The sequence below is a fragment of the Mercenaria mercenaria genome, chromosome 12, assembly GCF_021730395.1.
Source record: "Mercenaria mercenaria strain notata chromosome 12, MADL_Memer_1, whole genome shotgun sequence".
NCBI lineage: Eukaryota > Metazoa > Mollusca > Bivalvia > Venerida > Veneridae > Mercenaria > Mercenaria mercenaria.
The window spans coordinates 21483334-21502768 of NC_069372.1; the positions used below are offsets into that span (position 1 = coordinate 21483334).

The following is a 19435-nucleotide window of genomic DNA, read 5'->3' on the forward strand; positions in this document are numbered from 1 at the left end:
TTTGATCAATTTATACACATACTGAATTAGTTATTCGCTTTGCTGAATAATTCGTAATAATTTTCGCTCGAACTGAATTCTGCTGCAAGACGTATCACCGTTTCCTGTCCTGGCGTGTTTTAACAAATACCTACTATTGGCGCCATGCTTGCGCTAAGAAACAGTTCCATCACATTTGATATAAATTTTACAATAAAGAACATATTAGAATCAAAATAATTTATAGCAAAACAGTGCTTTATCACTATTTATACACTCGGGCGGTTATAATTATTACGCCCAACGTATAACCGCCCGTCATGTATAAAAAGTGATAAAGCACTGTTTTGCTATAAATTATTTCTTAAGTGAGCAAGGCATACACTTGTTACAGCAGTTGCAGTATTGTTTGACTTCTGGTAAAAGTAAACATACAACTGTACAACTTTTAGCCATATTTTCACAATGCCATAAGTCCATTTTTGGCAAGCTGAGATATTTTAGTGTCATTAGGTATGTCTCTATGACCTCTGTATGATGGTGAATTTGTGGCCTTGTAGAACTAACATAAACCGGCAACAAGGCTGTAAGGAGTGTAAAGTCATTGACACTCAACTGTTTAAACGTTATTTCCCAAAGCTATCAAAAAGCTAATTATGGCATTGTGGAAATAAGGCCACATAATTTTCTGTAAAATTAAAATAGAAGATATTATGAGCTGTGCCATGGGAAACCCAACATAGTGGGTTTGCGACCAGCATGGATCCAGACCAGCCTGCGCATCCGCGCAGTCTGGTCAGGATCCATGATGTTCGCTTTTAAAGCCTACTGCAATTAGAGAAACCGTTAGCGAACAGCATGGATCCTGACCAGACTGCGCGGATGCGCAGGCTGGTCTGGATCCATGCTGGTCGCAAAGCCACTATGTTGGTTTTCTCATGGCACGGCTCATTATGCATTAATTAAATTTGGCCTTGATTTACTGAACCCTCAAGCATGAAAGACTGTGATGTCAGTATAACAATAAAACTAACTACGTAATCTGATATTTCAACTCTGCAGATGAAGAATAGCCTGGAAATAAATATATAAACTTTAGAGTTCACATTTTCTTGTCTCACAAAACAGATGGCTGGAGAGCACAGTGGACTGTTTTACTGGTAGTTTCAGTTTACTGGGAGGAGGAACTTATGGTCCTCTTGTGGTCTGTTATTATGTACAACTTACTAGAACAACTGTAATAACAGTAATATACCAGAGAATGATAGGATATAAAATATATAATAAACTGATGGCATTGCTGAGAGGAAAAACAAATGAAAAGGAAATAATGTCATTTTCTGCAGACAAATTATTATTATGCCCCCTTTTAAGAAAGGGGGGATTTATTGTTTTGCTCATTTTCGGTTTGTTGGTCTGTCTGTCTGTCAGACTATTTGGTTTCTGATTAATAACTACAGAATGCTTGGTCATGTTTTATAGGATGATTGCCAGTTGTCAGAAGATGACCCGTGTTTTTTTTATTTGTAGGTCAAAGGTCAAAGTTACTGTAACCACTCTACTGAAAATGGTTTTTAGTCCCCTATTGGTTGTACACCAGAGTGGACTATACAATGTAGGAATGGCCCCTCCCATGTGTCCGTCTGGATCCTGCAATTACTCAAAAAATATTCAAGCTAGGTTCATAAAACTTGGTTTGTGAATAGTGGGCAATATATAGATTATGCACATAGTTACATGACTTATTCTTATATATCATAGGTCAAGGTCACTGTTGAAGGTCAAGTAAAGATTGTTTCCACTCCATAACTTTTATATGCATTGATGCATTATCTTAGTGTCCTACACACAAATGTTCCTCATGATGAGACAATAATTATGTCAGCACATGATCTATGCTTGTAGGTCAAGGTCACTATTGAAATTTAAGTGAAAATAGTTTTTGTTTCTTAGCTCTTAAATGCCTTGAAGTACTTTTAGTCCTAACATTGTTGCCAACAGTGAACATTAACAAAGTTTTCCACTGGTAGGGGACTTCTGTATTGCCATTGCAATACTCAGTCACTTTTTGCTCAGGAACTACAGTCATCAAGAGGGATTGCCCGAGACGGCGTGTGCATCTGTCTGTCTGCCAATCTGTCCATCATATTTCATGTCTGGAGCATAACTTGATAACTATTCAAGGTATTGACTTTAAACTTTGCATATACATAGGTGGCAGTGAGACGATCTGCAGAGCACATGAACTTACTGAAGTTAATAGGTCAAAGGTCACAAATAATGCATGTAGGTCAAATTTGACCCTCATATTTTGTGTACACACCATAACTTGATACCTGAAACTCAGTATTATGTAGGTATTGATAAGACGATGTGAAAAGAACATGAACCAGCTTGGTGAGTCAAAAGGTCAAGGTCACAGATGGAGCTCAAAGGTCAAGCATAACTTAATAATCATCCAAGATATTGACGTCAGTCTTGTTATATAGGTAGATTGTGATGAGATAATGTGCAGAGTGCATGAACCAGGTCAGGAGGTCAGAGGTTAAGGTCACTAATTGAGTTCAGATATAAAATCTGCCCTTTGTATTTTGTGCCCATAGCATAACTTCAAAACTATTCTAGGTATTGACTTTAAATTTGAAGTTAGGTGAATGGTTATGAGACGATTCATAGAGTGCCACCATCCACATTACTCTCCTCCCCCAAAAGCAAAAATAATAATAATTCACTTAGTTTCTTGTGCTTTATTATTCCATCACCACCCTTTAACAAATACCCACCAACCCCCGCCCTCTGCCGCATAACATCCTAGTCTGATACACACACCCCAAAAATTTTCTTTAAGATTTCACTTCCTCCTCTGGTCTAGAAATTTGGGCATATATTGCCAAACTTTGCAGGGCTCTTGTTGCATAGACCTTCTAAAATAATTTTTAGACCTCCATCCAATAATTCATTGATGTTCGCCAAATTGTGTCTGGATGTCAGTTCATACAAACTTTATATGATGCTGTTAAGGATATTAAAACCAGGCATACATTGTATTTAGCTGCTTATTGAAGCCTTATTTTGAGTACATTTTAGCTCGCCAGAGCATGAATTGTTTGGGATGAACTATTGTTATCAGGTTTTTTTCTGCCTATCTCACAGGTCCAACTATTGGACTCTTACTCAGTGCAAAACGGATATTTTTTTCCAGTTCCCAAAGATTTCCAGTCCAGAGCTGTAATCCGTGTCACAAATAACCCGGCATTCAGCGACTATTAAAGTACCATACTACTCATTCAGAATGTTCGTTTACTAGTCTTAGACCATTAGGACTCTATATAGCGGAGTTAATCGCTGCAACAAAACATAATCATGATAATGTAACATAATTCAAACTATTACAGGGGTATTACCTTTAATCACGAAAAAATTCATGCCAAGGGTACACAAAAACATGTTGTCCTTTGGAGAAAAAATACATGTACTGTTGGTAAAACAAGTCTTTCTGAGTAAAGCTCGACTCCACGATGCTGAGCTCATGTATTGGATCAACTGTAGCATTCAACTACTGTAAAGGTATAACCAACATGCCAATAATGCTGAATGTTGTCTGCCTGTATTGAGCTGGAACCCTCAGCCTGTTGTCTGAAAAGTTCACCAACTCTGTGAGAGGTTAATCTTCTAACAAATGATGGATAAGCTATTGTGTTGAAACTTCGTATCTAATCCACAATTCTCAGTACTCAGCTTAAAGAGAATTCCTATAGTTTTTTTCCTTTCATAGATTTTTTTTAAATTCACATATATGATATGAAATTTTATGCTGAAAACAATGAACAAATAAAAACAGTAGGTCACCAGGCTTGTTTTTGTGAAAAATTGTTTTGAACACACCAACCAAAATATACATCAAGACAGCACAATAAGGTTTTTTTCTTTTTACAAATTTTATTATATACTTATTTGATATTATAGCCATAATTGTAATACTCTATCCTTACAGTAATTAGTACAAATGAAAAAAAATATTGTTTCATATTTACTTTTGTGAACTTTTTTTCAATGAAAAATACCCATAGTGAAGAATATTTTTTTAAATTTTGAAAAAACTATTTCATAGAATATTTTCCTGTTTTTCTTGTGTATAGATAATTGTATTGTGAAAATAAAAATGGCTAAAAATGTATGGGTCACCAGGCTAAATTTTATGTTCAGACCGCTAGAATACAACACCTGTTAGGACGGAAAGTGGCGCGAACCTGGCCAAATTGATTACATGTATGTGTGCTAGAAGTTAAAAAAGGTTTTAAAAATTCTTAATTCTTTCTATAATTGAATACTAGATAATCTGAAAGGTGATATTGACTTATCAGTACTAAGTCAATTATCTTACATTATATGAACAACACTGTCTTTGTACTAAAATGCGATGTGAAACACAACCACAAAAATAGCAAGATATCTGTCAGGCATGATACTTGTCAATACAACATAAACCAGTATCAACATTTGATTACTGATAAAACATATCAAAAAATGTTATTTCATTCAAGAAACCTCATATCTAAGATTGTCTGTAACATGTTTCGACAAATGTTGACTTCAGTTCAGTTTTCCATAGAAAGTGTCGGCTGCGCAGAAAGATGCACATAAAAAACTATAGGAATTCCCTTTAAATATTCGTTCTTTGCATGTTTTAGATAAGAAATGTGCGACTGAAATTGGCTTGTATATTTTCCATTTGTGTTAAGTGGTTCTTACAGTATATCTAGGATTATAACATGTTAGATTGCATTTTCTTTCTGGTCTGTTGCCAGTGTGACTTTCTATGTTTAAGCTGTGAAGGTGAGGTGAGCGAATTAGGGCTATAAAGGCCATCTTGTTTGTTGTTTTTGTATTGATCTTGTCAAGACAAACAATTTGTAACCTCAAGAGCTGTGCATATTAAGGTTTCACAATTCAGTTGCTCCGTGTTGATCTCTGATATTGGAGCCATATTTTTATGTAGAGGTGAGACAAGAAAAACACCAGACAATTGGGAGAATTTCTACAGATTTTGTTTTTGTGCTGAAAGAAATCTTTTTGAAGAAATTTCTGGGTTTTTTTGTTGTTTTTTTTTTTTTGTAAAAATTTACAGAAATGATAAGTATGATTTTATTTTACTCAGGTTTTGCAGTGTGGTGGGGTGCAGTGGGGCAAGGATGCAGAGGGGGTGGGGCAAAACAGAAGAGTGGTAATTATGAAAAAATGTAAAATGCTGATAAATATGAAGACGTTTTTCTTCTAGAAAAATTTGTAATTTATGTATATCTTGTAAATATGTTGTTTGTATGTGTTGTCCATTTAAGCTTCTGACTCACACTGAGTTCATTTCTACCAAGTTTGGTATAGAATATATATATATGACACCAAATGTTGATAGTAAGTGAAAATTAAGCTTAGTGTTAAAAAGCAATAAAAATTCAAGTGTTTATTTTCTCCATTTTTTTGTTCAAAAGCTTTACAAATGGTGTACTCCTATCTGCACAATATTTTTGGTAATTTTCTTTATATGATATCTTGCAGAAATCATATATATGAATAAGGTTGTACCACTTGTCACTTTCACAGTATCCATATTTTATTGATTTTTTTTTGGGGGGGGGGGGGGAAATGTCAAAAACTGTGAATATGGCAGTTTTGGGTAAAAAAAATCCCAATAATAGAATTTGTTCAAACTTTTGTATTATGAACACAGGTGTCATGTTGGAAACAGAATTATGGGGGGAAAAATCGAAGGTAGGTCAACATGCTTGTTAAGGAGTTATCTGACCTTGAATATGTAACTTTGAAGAAAAATCTAGTTTTAAGGGCAGATAAGTCCTAAACAAGCATGGTGACCTATGATTGTTTTTTGCATTTGTCTGTACTGAGTTCATAATTATGCAAAGTTTGAACAAATTCTGTAATTGGGAAATTTTTGCCCCATCTCTCATACAACTTACAAGAAACTGCCGCAAGTGTTTTTAATTACATCATAAATTCTGCTATGTTGTGACAACAGATGATTTTGTTTTGATCATTAATAATTTGAATAACTGACATTAAAACTTGTTGTATTGTTGACAGATATTAAAAGCAGATAAAATTTTATCTCTTGGTGAAAAAATTCTATTTTTCCAATGAAAATGTTTGTTCTTGTTTGTACATGAATATATTATGAGTGATATTGAATTATATTGCCACAATCAGGATATTGGAAAAACGGGCCTGAAAAAAGATAAACCCATAAAGCATGACAATATGGGGAATAGTCTATATATCCTCCGATTAACCACCCATAGCTACTCTTGATTGTAATAATTGATAGCATTTATTGACTGCTGTAACATGACACTGCTGTACGATCTAGCATAAATATTGGAATGGGACATCATGACTTTCTGTTATTAGTGTATTTCTGATACATAACATTGGATTTGGATAAATAATATTGGATTCTGAAATATAACATTGAATTCAAATTTTTAGTGTCATAGATTTTGGTTTGTGCTGACTAACGTTTTCGTGACCTGTGCTGCAGACGACATTTCAAAATATTTATATTTATATTTTGAACTTGTGTATGAATACGTTTTATGTGTTTATTGACTTTAAAAAGTTTGATACTGTACTTTCAAAGATAAGTGAGAACCGTAATAAACAAAACTGAACCATTCAACCAATTAAAATCTTTATTTGGCTGACCGATGACCCATAACAAACCTGATAACGGTTTTGAAAGTACAGCACTTGTTGTTATATTATATTTTACATAAAGATACTTAGTCTACATGTACATGATGTATATGAATCAGTATTTACAAATGGATATTTATATAATTTGCTCATACATGTCAAAATGTTATAGCACATTATTATATTTTATGAATACTTAAAGCATGGACTTCTGAATGTAATGTATACTATGGTTTATATGCCAATTGATGCAGTTAATTGATTAGGTACATACCCAGAAACTGGTCAGGCAGTAAATGTTGATTGTATATAACAATGCCTCCAGATATGATAATGTACCGGGAGCTGTAAACTTTAACTAGATAGTGTGCAATTTTTATATATTTTTTTTTTATTTCTTGAAGAAATATTTTTATTTGTTTCAGAAAGTGGACTATTAAAGGAAAAGACATGGTGTTCATTGATCAGTTTGATGTATGTTTACATTATACTTGGATATAGGTAAAACTTCAATATTTTTAGATTTTGCTACAGTTGGATATTTGTTACTCCTAATTTATAGTATTTGGATAATATATAATACACTTGGATATTGTTAGATATGAACATTCTACACTCAGATATTAGTAGGGAAGTCCATGCTACACTTGGATATTGGTTGAAGTTTTCAATCTTCTCTTAGATATTGACAGTTTGTGCTACATTTGGATACTGGTAGAAAAGCTCATGCGTAACACTTGGATTATGTAACCAGTAGAAAAGTTCATGATACACTTTGATATTGATTGAAGTTTTCAATCTTCTCTTAGATATTGACAGTTTGTGCTACATTTGGATACTGGTAGAAAAGCTCATGCTAACACTTGGATTATGTAACCAGTAGAAAAGTTCATGATACACTTTGATATTGATTGAATTGTTCATTTTCTCACTTGGATATTGTTAGAACAGTTCATTATACGCTTGGATACTGGTAGAAAAGTGCATGGTACACTTGGATACTGGTAGAAAAATCCATGGTACACTTGGATACTAGTAGAAAAGTTCATGGTACACTTGGATACTGGTAGAAAAATCCATGGTACACTTGGATACTGGTAGAAAAGTTCATGATACACTGATACTGATTGAACTGTTCAATCTTCACTTGGATATTGATAGAACAGTTCATGATTCACTTGGATATTGATAGAAAAGTTCATGATAAACTTGGATATTGATTGAACTGTACATTCTACACTAAGTCTTGATTATTTATAAAACAGTTATATTTATAGTAGAACAGTTCCTTCTACACTTGGATATTTGTAGAAAAGTTCATGATACACTTTGTCAATGATATTTATGAACCTGTACATTTTACACTTGGATATTAGTAGAACAGCTCATGCTACACTTGGATATTAATATAAGAGTACATTTTACTGAACAGTTCAAGCTGTACTTGAATACAGGTAGTTCATTCTAAAAATGATATTTATAGGCTGCACTGGACGGTGGATATCAGAGCGTAATATCACAAAATAATATACGTAATACCATAACTGGATGTTTACAGAGAATTTAGCTGTTACAGGTAAATTTACAATATGGGAAACAATTTCTTCATAAATGATGAATATTTGTTTGTGTCAGTGTAAGATCAAAACATCTTCCACTGAATGAACATTGAGTGACAGATGCTTTGATCTTATATTTAAAATAAACACATTTTCATTTTTTAGCTCATCTATTCCAAGGAAAGTGAGAGCTGTTCTGATCACCTGGGCATTGCCTTGGTCAAGATCATATCTCAGTAATCATTGCATGTATTGGATTGAAACTTCATACCAGGCTTCCTAGTGCACACAACTACTGAGCTGTGTATCAGTAACATCTATATGCTTCAGATTGACTTCCCAGTCATCCTACATACTGAAAATAAAAAACAAAGTTAGATAACTTTTGGTTGGATCAGATGTAAAATATATTTGATATTTTTCACTATGAAATTATTAGATATATTTCCCACAAGAATTTAAAAAAAAAAAATCACTGAAAAAGATATATTATATATATATTGCAATGTCAAAGTCTGTGCTTAATTAGAGCTCACATTCTCTTTCTGAGATGCAGAGACATAAGGGGCCTCCATAGCCAAGTGGTTTGAATCACATGCCCTCACCGTAATGGATTTACAGAATGTTGGAGGTTGTACCTGAGGTGCTTGCCTTTGCCTGAAACAATGCTACAAGGGGCACCTAGAATCTTATGCCATCATCAAAGCTGGAAAAATAACCCCATGACATAAATAATGTGGTTTAGACTCTAAATCCTACAAAAGAAAAAAAAAAAACACAAAAAAATAATCAGAGGTAGAAACACAAGTTTGAATTTGTAATGATTTATGTTAACTTGACTGTGAAATAACTTTGATAACTGTTTAGTGAACATCGTCAGGAAAATGGCTTGTGCTGGTATTAATCGAGATGACAGTTTGGGGTTTGAACCTATGTCCTTAGGAAAATGTTTGAGATAAATGATACAGTTGTTGAAGTTACTTGAAAAACTGAGACTGATCAAATGGTAAAGCTGACAATCTTTCTTTGTGAGTGTGGAATAGAATGTACCAGTTTTTTTGTATTTTTGTGGGACTGAATAAATTTTTGTCTGACGTTTTTCTTTGGTCTGACAGATTTCAGACAGCCCGTCATTTTGCCAGTTGCCGTCTGCTCTTGTATCTATAGGATGTTTTAGTCAGGAATGTTGCAACATTGAGATATGCAAATAAGGTTTTGAGTTTGGTTTATGTAGACAAAGATAGTCATAAAAACTATTTTGTCTGTTGCTTTTTGTGACGGTGTAAGAAATTAAGTGTACGCTAAGTATGTATTTTGATTTGACACATGTGTATATTTAACCCTTACCCTGCTACACACGTAATTGTCTATAATGAACTTATCCATCTTTCAATTTGGACAGTGCCATTAACTGTTAAGGGGTGCATATCAAAAAAATACTGACTGAATGGCGAACAGTGTAGATCATGATTAGACTGCATGGATGTGCACTGATCGCAAAGGCAGAATCAGTCATGTCCAGCATGATAAGGGTTAAGGATTGAATATGAATTTACAGCTGAATTTCATTTGCTCAAGTTTGTTAAGGTAACCAGTAGGAATGTTTGACAGCTCTGGTTCAAGCCTCACTCGGGTCATTGAATTCTTCATGTGCTGGCTTACAGAAGGTTGATGGTTCTACCCAGGTGCCCCCTTGTGATGAAATAATGCACGGACGGGCACCTGGTGTCTTCCTCCATTATCAAAGCTGGGAAGTCGCCATATAACCTATAATTATGTCAGTGTGACGTTAAACCCAACAAAAACAAATCTTTAACTCAAATCCAGTCTTGAGTGTTTTTCTGTTCAACTCTTATTTACATATATCTCATGGCCGTATACCTTATTCATTTATTACGATTGACATTATCTTCGATCAGAACCAACATAACCAAGAGGCTGTTAAGAACAGTTTACTTACATATCATGCAGTTCATGAAATGTCTACATATTCCCTGACAGCGACCCATTTTATCTTTACCGAGCAAATAAACACTTCATGGTAATCCATATATAAGATGGATGTAGCAATTGTCATACTTAGTGTGATTTGTCATTTCTCAACCTTCTGATAAGATGTAAATATGCTAATGTCTTTGCAGGCCCACAGGTTATGCCATATAACCTATACTTTTACTTCTTCTTATATAAAGTAATTATATAAGTAATTAACATTGTTTTTAGCATGACTGTTCTAGGAATAGGTAAAGCTGTTGCACTCGCCCATGTGATGGCATCGGTGTCAGTGTCCCTATTTGGTTTAGTGTTTATATCTGATATCTAAGTAACCACTTGTTGGAATGGATTAAAACTTTACACACTTATTCGCAGAGATGTACTGACATGACATGCAGTGCACAGGTTCCATAACTCTACTTTGCTTATAAGCTCAACTATTCAAAGGCTAGGTAAACCTATTGGACTCACCCATGCATGGACATGCAGTGCATATGTTCCATAGGTCTACTTTGCATTTTACAAAATCATGCCCCTTTTTCGACTTAGCAAATTTTGGTAAAGTTTTTGTTACATATATAATGTAAGCTGGTATCTCTGTGTGGGAATAGATTAAAACTTCACACACTTGTTCACTGTGATGATCTGACATGCATTGCACAGGTTCCATAACTATATTCTGCATTTTTCAAAATCATGCCCCTTGTTTTTCATTTATTTAACTTTCTTTAATGACAAGGCTACAGAATATTGCTTTCCTCCAATAGCTCTTGTTTTGCATACCAAAATAAAGGTAAAATGTTGGACACATAGTAAGAAGTCCTGCAAATTGGCCCCACAGCAATCATATTTTAGGATGAAAGGTCAAGGTCACAGTGTGTGACAATTAGTGAACCATGTGCCTCAGACAGGCCATCAATTGGGTGTGGGTTTGATGGGGGTTGGAGATGGGTCAGCAACTCTTCAGTGTTTGTAATGATAGTGTATAATTGTGCATACAGCAGCGAGTGAGACTATCCAGCTAGTATAGGGAGATGTTCCATAGCTATCTAATGTAGTTATAGTGTCTGAATAGTTCCCTTAGGGACAAGTTCAACTTCTTCGACAAGCAAAAATGTACATAAGGATCATCTTATAATTATCTTAACTTGCTTATTGATACATAGGTTGTCAATCTTCATGAAACTTATAATATGCAAAAATGTAAAGTATTATAAAAACATGATCTTAAACAAGTTTACCAAGTGGCATGGTTGCTCAAAACAATTGCTGAAGGTCATATGAAAATAATTTGTTCACATCATTCTGTTATGAAGAAGTAGCGGACACATAAATTTAAAATGTTACTTTGAGCTAACGGTCATCATGAGAGCATTGCATTAATCTTTCCCCTGCTAAATTTCTAAAATAGACTGGTCCATTTTTCAATTTGGACAATACCATTTATTATTTGAAGGGGTGTTCACTGAAAATTTACTGACTGAACAGCAAACAAAGCAGACCATGGTCTTCACTGGCCGCAAAGGCAGAATCATTTGCCACCAGAAGGCTAAAGGTTGAGAGACTGAACTGATATTTCACAGCTTCTAGGAGGGATTTTGTTACTTTTGCACATACAGTAAAGACTGTCTACAGTAACCAGCCTTCGGAGAATTTCAAAAAGGTCATTGTAAACAGGGAGCCTCTATACACAATCTGACTAGGAGAAGTCTTGGTTTAAGGCAGATAACACATGTTTAAGGACCTTTAAACACTCTGATGAAACATGGAACATTTCAAATGATCTTTCAGTCTGCTTCACTTATTTTCATCGATAAGATGGTGAGGCAGTTATTAAGATCAAGAACCACACTTCATGATTTGTATTGGAGAAGTTTTCTCCCTTTGAGAGGAGGGATCAAAAAGTCGTTATAGAGGTTTGAAGTCTTGCTTTGGGGCTAAGAAATCATGGTCGCTGTACGCATCAGACAGGGGGTCGCTAGAAACAAGCCAATTTTAATGTGAAATGTGAAATTGATCGGTCGTTGTAAACAGAAAGTCGCTGAAAGCAAGGGGTCGCTTAAAGGCGGATTTTACTGTATTCTATCAAAAGCAATAGGGAACTCAATGGTTGAGTGATTAAGGTTCTTGACACCATTTGATATGTTGGGAAAGGTTTGTGTAATAACAAGATTTGCTTGATTTGCATTATACTGATGGTTAATATTTACGTGAGGATTAATGTTCGTGAGGTGAGGGACCTCGTGAATATAGCGAAATTAAACCATCGCGAAAATTTCTGTTTTTTCAGTACGACATTTCTAGATTAATGTTTCTGTCCTATAAGCATTAATGCTAAGGTCATTTTCACACAGCTGTACTGTGTTGATGTGTGAAAGTAATTAGATTTAGAGACAGAATGTCATAGGAGACCTAATTTGTGCCATTTGAAATGAAATCATTAATTGGTTGTCTGTTGAAGTTTCTGAGGATACAACAGATTTTAATTGATTCCTTTTTGTTTTCATATTCGTTATTCTTATACTTTTGTAATGTGAATAGTCATCTTTTCATTTCTGGTGGCAACACAAGTTTTGTATAACTTCTTGCATGACACGTTAGGCGTAAAAAAAAAATTGTTTGTTTCCGGTATCCCGACCTACCCTAGATTTTTCGCCAGACCCTAAATGTTTTTATGCCTTGGAGAATAATTTTTTCAAATTTTTGACAAAAAGTTACCAAACTGCACCTTTTATGCTTTAAACATGGTCAGTGATGTTAGAAATCAACTTCCTGATAACCCACTTATTTATATTCGTTTTTTGACACAAAAATAATTTCCGAAAAGTCTCCCTTAGTAAAAAAAAAAAAATCCAAAAAAAAAAAATTCCGACCTACCTACCCTAATTTTTTTTTAGCATGTTATCGGAAACAAAGAATTTGTTTTTTATGCCTTATCACGATGTAGGAAAAAATCACCGTTTTGTTTTGTTGAATGAAAACTTGAGAATTTTTAAGATGATAATAATTGACTCTAAATGAAATGAAGTGAAAATCTAGAAATAATTTTGAAAAATGAAAGGGGAGATTTTAACCGCCTTGGTCAAAATGAGCTGAGGGACGGGAGAGGGGGGAATTTTGTACATGTCCCATCTTATCAGTAGATAACTAAATACCAACAATGACATAACCAAGCAAAAAAGAAGTTAGTACAGCTTAAATTTCTCTTATTTAGTGACATAATGACAGGTAATGAACATGGTTTAAATATTTCAAAATTAAATTTATCCTTTCTTTGACTTTTCAGTGACCAATCTTACACAGATATCTTACTATGTTGTATGAGAAAGAATAATACTTTAAGGTAGGGCTGTCATTGATTGGGTCTTAGGCATATCGACAATACCGATATATCAGAAGACAAATATCGACGATACATCGATATATCGATTATTAAATTAGCTTAACGACCTATTTGTTCATATGCATACTATATACCTTCCTGTAATTGCAATTTTTAGTTTTATTGCCTACTTTTCATATTTCTGTTTGATTGTGTTGTATTTGTATTTATGAAATAAAAGAAAAAAAAAAAAAATATCTTTCATTTTTATTTTGCCTTCACTCCTTTTTTGCATTTATCCAAATTTACAACTTTGTGAACTTAAGTTGTTTTTTAGGGTCTGAGTGTTTATTTGGATAGTTTTTTTTTCTCAGTAAAATATCGATTTTTGAAAATGGGAATCGGTAATCTATTGACAAAAATATATCGTTGATACATCGATATCGTTTCTATCGATGACAGCCCTACTTTAAGGCGTAAAAAAAAATTTCCGGTATCCCGACCTACCCTTAATTTTTGGCCCGACCCTAAATGTTTTTATAGCCTTGGGCACCTTTTATGCTTTAAACATGGTCAGTGATGTTAGAAATCAACTTACTGATGCTCTTAAAGCATAACCCCCTTATTTGCATTCATTTTTTGACACCAAAAAGTCTCTTTTAATAAAAAAAAAAATCCAAAAAAAAAATTTTTTTTCCAACCTATAGCTACCTACCCTAATTTTTTTGAGCATGTTACTGGAAACAAAGAATTTTTTTTTTAGGCCTAAGTATCAAAATGACTAATCTAGTCAATAAAAGATTTTAATTTTTGATACAAATTTAAGAAGCACAGAAACAACATTTCAGTGGTTGTTTACGATTCATTTGATAACACTATAGTGTTATTTTGTAAACTGCATAATAGTTTCCCAATTTTTCTGACACCGGATCTGTTAAAATTTGTTATTATTTTTAATGTTAATTCTGGGTTATCTTATAAATGTTGCATTAAGAATTAACAGTTCATCCAGTTTTTAAATGTTCTTATACCAGGTAGATCTACAAAAGATTTTATGTGTTGATGGTCGATTTGTATACAGAGAAAATAAGAGCAGGGTAACTACCAGTATTTTCTTTTTTCCAGTTGTCTATATTGACACAGTATGTCGAAATGAATGTATGCCCTGCACCATATGGTATTGACTATAGGGTTTTATTTCCCCGAGAGTGTTGTGACGAATATGTATTACGTATACTTTAATTTACATACTGGATAAATGCATTTAGGAACAATACTCATGGGGATTTTCGTCAATTTGCGATGATCTATATTTGATGAGAATGAATTAGCTCTGGTGGAATATCATTCTGTACGTCTTGCGGTTTAGAGATTAAAAGATAACATGAGAAGGTTTTGTTTTCTAGTGTCAAATCACAGGAGGGTACTCTGTTCTCATTTTTCAAAAGCATTTGTTTGTTAGGACTAATGCAAACTGTCGTGTAAATTATTTATTTCAAGAAAAGATCTGCTTTAAAATATGAATAGGAGTACATTAGAGCTGGTCGTTTTTGAAAAGATCATGTTTGAAATATACTTAAGATGGATTAGATGACACATTTCTAAGAAGTTGAAAGTTATAACTGTTTTATGCAAATTAGATGTGAGAAACTTCAGAGTTACAAGAACAAGCCTTTAGTTCTCATTACGTCAGTTAAGAACAGGCTTGGAGAATATTTCAGGATTTTTAATTTGAAACAGGTAAGACTTGCTTATTAATTGTATAAAAGCTGGTCAGTACCATATTTGTTTGCAGTTATTACAATGCCAAAATCATAATGTTTTGGACACTATTATATAATTATTTGTTTGCTATTATTTCAATGCCAGTTTTGGACTCTGTTATATATTTGTTTGCTATTATTTCAAGTCCAAAATCATTGTTTTGTACTCTTAAAAATGACAAAGCAATAATAATTTTTGTGTTTTTGAACATTATGAATCTTCTGATGACTATCTATATGGTATGAAAGTCATGTCCTAGATTTTGACATTGTAACAACATTTTTTATAATTTTTGTGCAAAGGTGTCCACAGCTAATTGCATTTTTTATCTGCTAAATGTATGTGGTTTGTTTAATGTGACTTCTTCATCTTTTACAAAAGAAGATTTTCAAAAGTTTTTTTTAGACAGATCATGGAGCCATTCGATAGAAATTAGAAATTGAAATTTCAACCCTATTCAGTTACATGGTACTTTCACTTCAGCTTCCAATTTGCACCATTCAGTAAACTCTGGTACTCTCTGTGCAAACATTATAAGCTAGGTTGTGAGCATTTCAATTTTATCCCTTATCATGCTTGACACAAATGATTCTGCCTTTGCGACCAGTGCAGATCATGATCAGCCTGCACATCCATGCAGTCTGATCATGATCTGCACTGTTTGCAATTCAGTCAGTATCTTTTTGGTACGCACCCCTTTTAACAGTTAATGGTACTGTCTAAATTGAAAGATGGACAAGTTCACTATAGAAATCTAGCAGCTAGGGTAAGGGTTATTGTTGACACATGCTGTTCCAAATCCTGAATCAAGGGCAGTACCACGGCAGTTGTGACCTCCTTTGTCATCATCCTTTAATGTTTATACTAAACAGTGAACAATATTTTATTCTGTGAAATACCATTTGGTACAGCTGTTGGAATGAGCATAACAATTCACTGAAACTTTGCCAAGCAGTGTCAAAATTGATGGCCGTGTCTCATTATGAAAGACAGCCAATTTGTTTGGGCACACATTGAAGTATATTTCCATGAATTTCAAATATAAAATTGGTACATTTCAGAAATTGAAGGGAGACATGAAGGAAGAAATTGTAATTAATGAACCAGCTTCTTCCAAGTTACTTTGTTAAAGGTGGTCAATCTTCAATGTATTATTACATTTTTCGCTTTTTGTCTTTTCTATTAGAGAATGTCTATGGAACAAAAAACTATTACATAGTGTTAGATACCTGTTAGAAGTTCATTATTTTTAGCTTGACCTTTCGAAGAAAAAGTAGAGCTATTGCATTCACCCCGGCGTCGGCGTTGCCGTCACCGTCGCCGTCACCGTCGCCGTTGGTTAAAGTTTTTGATAATTTAAAAGACAAATATCTCAGTTTAAATACTAACAAAGCTATTGACTTGAAACTTAAAATAGTTATTTACTATCAAAGTCTACACCAGAAAAAACAATCCCTATAACTCTGATTTGAACTTTGACAGTGTTATGCCCCTTTTTAACTTAGAATTTTTAGCTCACCTGTCACAAAGTGACAAGGTGAGCTTTTGTGATCGCGCGGTGTCCGTCGTCCGTCGTCCGTCCGTGCGTGCGTGCGTCTGTAAACTTTTGCTTGTGACCACTCTAGAGGTCACATTTTTCATGGGATCTTTATGAAAGTTGGTCAGAATGTTCATCTTGATAATATCTAGGTCAAGTTCGAAACTGGGTCACGTGCCATCAAAAACTAGGTCAGTAGGTCTAAAAATAGAAAAACCTTGTGACCTCTCTAGAGGCCATATATTTCACAAGATCTTCATGAAAATTGGTCAGAATGTTCACCTTGATGATATCTAGGTCAAGTGAAAAACTGGGTCACGTGCCATCATAAAACTAGGTCAGTAGGTCTAAAAATAGAAAAACCTTGTGACCTCTCTAGAGGCCATATATTTCACAAGATCTTCATGAAAATTGGTCAGAATGTTCACCTTGATGATATCTAGGTCAAGTTCGAAACTGGGTCACATGCCGTCAAAAACTAGGTCAGTAGGTCTAAAAATAGAAAAACCTTGTGACCTCTCTAGAGGCCATATATTTCACAAGATCTTCATGAAAATTGGTCAGAACGTTCACCTTGATAATATCTAGGTCAAGTTCGAAACTGGGTCGCGTGTTGTCAAAAACTAGGTCAGTAGGTCAAATAATAGAAAAACCTTGTGACCTCTCTAAAGGCCATATTTTACATGGGATCTGTATGAAAGTTGGTCTGAATGTTCATCTTGATGATATCTAGGTCAAGTTCGAAACTGGGTCATGTGCGGTCAAAAACTAGGTCAGTAGATCTAAAAATAGAAAAACCCTGTGACATCACTAGAGGCCATATATTTCATGAGATCTTCATGAAAATTGGTCAGAATGTTCATCTTGATGATATCTAGGTCAAGTTCGAAAGTGGGTCATGTGCCTTCAAAAACTAGGTCAGTAGGTCAAATAATAGAAAAACATTGTGACCTCTCTAGAGGCCATATTTTTCATGGGATCTGTATGAAAGTTGGTCTTAATGTTCATCTTGATCATATCTAGGTCAAGTTCAAAAGTGGGTCACGTGCCATCAAAAACTAGGTCAGTAGGTCAAATAATAGAAAAACCTTGTGACCTCTCTAAAGACCATATTTTTCATGGGATCTGTATGAAAATTGGTCTGAATGTTCATCTTGATGATATCTAGGTCAAGTTCGAAACAGGGTCATGTGCAGTCAAAAACTAGGTCAGTAGGTCTAAAAATAGAAAAACCTTGTGACCTCTCTAGAGGCCATACTTGTGAATGGATCTCCATAAAAATTGGTCAGAATGTTCACCTTGGTGATATCTAGGTCAGTTTTGAAACTGGGTCATGTGCCATCAAAAACTAGGTCAGTAGGTCAAATAATAAAAAAACCTTGTGACCTCTCTAGAGGCCATACTTTTCATGGGATCTGTATGAAAGTTGGTCTGAATGTTCATCTTGATGATATCTAGGTTAAATTTGAAACTGGGTCAACTGCGGTCAAAAACTAGGTCAGTAGGTCTAAAATTATTAAAATCTTTTGACCTCTCTAGAGGCCATATTTTTCAATGGCTCTTCATGAAAATTGATCTGAATGTTCACCTTGATGATATCTAGGTCAGTTTCGAAACTGGGTCACGTGCGGTCATAAACTAGGCCAGTAGGTATAAAAATAGAAAAACCTTGTGACCTCTCTAGAGGCCATATTTTTCATGAGATCTTCATGAAAATTATTGAGAATGTTCACCTTGATGATATCTAGGTCAAGTTCAAAAGAGGGTCACGTACCTTCGAAAATTAGGTCAATAGGTCAAATAGGAAAAACCTTGTGACCTCTCTAGAGACCATATTTTTCAAGGGATCTTCATGAAAATTGGTCAGAATTTTTATCTTGATAATATCTAGGTCAAGTTCAAAACTGGGTCACATGAGCTCAAAAACTAGGTCACTATGTCAAATAATAGAAAAAACGACGTCATACTCAAAACTGGGTCATGTGGGAAGAGGTGAGCGATTCAGGACCATCATGGTCCTCTTGTTTGGTTAAAGTTTTTGATGAATCAGATATCTCTGTTAATATCAAAGCTCTTGACTTGAAGCTTAAAATAGTTATTTACTATCAAAGTCTACACCAGGAGAAACAATCCCCAAAACTCTGATTTGAATTTTGACAAAGTTATGCGGCCCTTTTTAACTTCGAATTTTTTGGTTAAAATTTTATAAAGTTTTTACTGGCAAAGCTCTAATTCAGAGTCAAGCTCTGAAAAAAGTCAAGTGCGCTGTCTCATATAAAAGTTTTATAATGGCATTCTTCAATATGAACCTGTTTAAAAAGCTGAGTACTTTGTAGGATTTCAATATTAAATTTTGCATTTTAAAGTTATTGAGGTATTTAAACAATCTGAACAAAAAGGCAAGTTTTAAAGCTGCTTACACATTCAGTATTTATTTATTTCCAATCTATCTTGGTTGCACAACTAAGGTGGGCAAAGGGAGGTCATCACATTTGTACTTAAATGCAGTTCTGACGAACGGAGCTGCTGCTAAATACAGGATTATCAGTAGAAGTCTTTGAGAAATGTAGT

The 19435-nt window shown here is 34.3% G+C and overlaps 1 protein-coding gene across 9 annotated transcripts in view; it reads left to right on the forward strand.

The window, feature by feature from the left end:
* LOC123534070 (uncharacterized) overlaps positions 1-19435 on the forward strand; it is a 56177-nt gene that overhangs the window by 10365 nt on the left and 26377 nt on the right. For 3 of the 9 annotated variants that reach the window (XM_053519394.1, XM_053519396.1, XM_053519397.1), the window contains exon 2: positions 7113-7188. The exons of 1 other annotated variant lie outside the window; for it this stretch is intronic. In XM_053519394.1, coding sequence (XP_053375369.1) covers positions 7160-7188 — 29 coding nt within the window. In that variant the 5' untranslated portion in view covers positions 7113-7159. Of the gene's footprint in view, positions 1-6351; positions 6573-7112; positions 7189-7225; positions 8264-14807; positions 15304-19435 lie in introns of those variants that run through there. 5 more of the 9 variants (XM_045316116.2, XM_045316119.2, XM_053519395.1 and 2 more) reach the window with 4 other exon arrangements.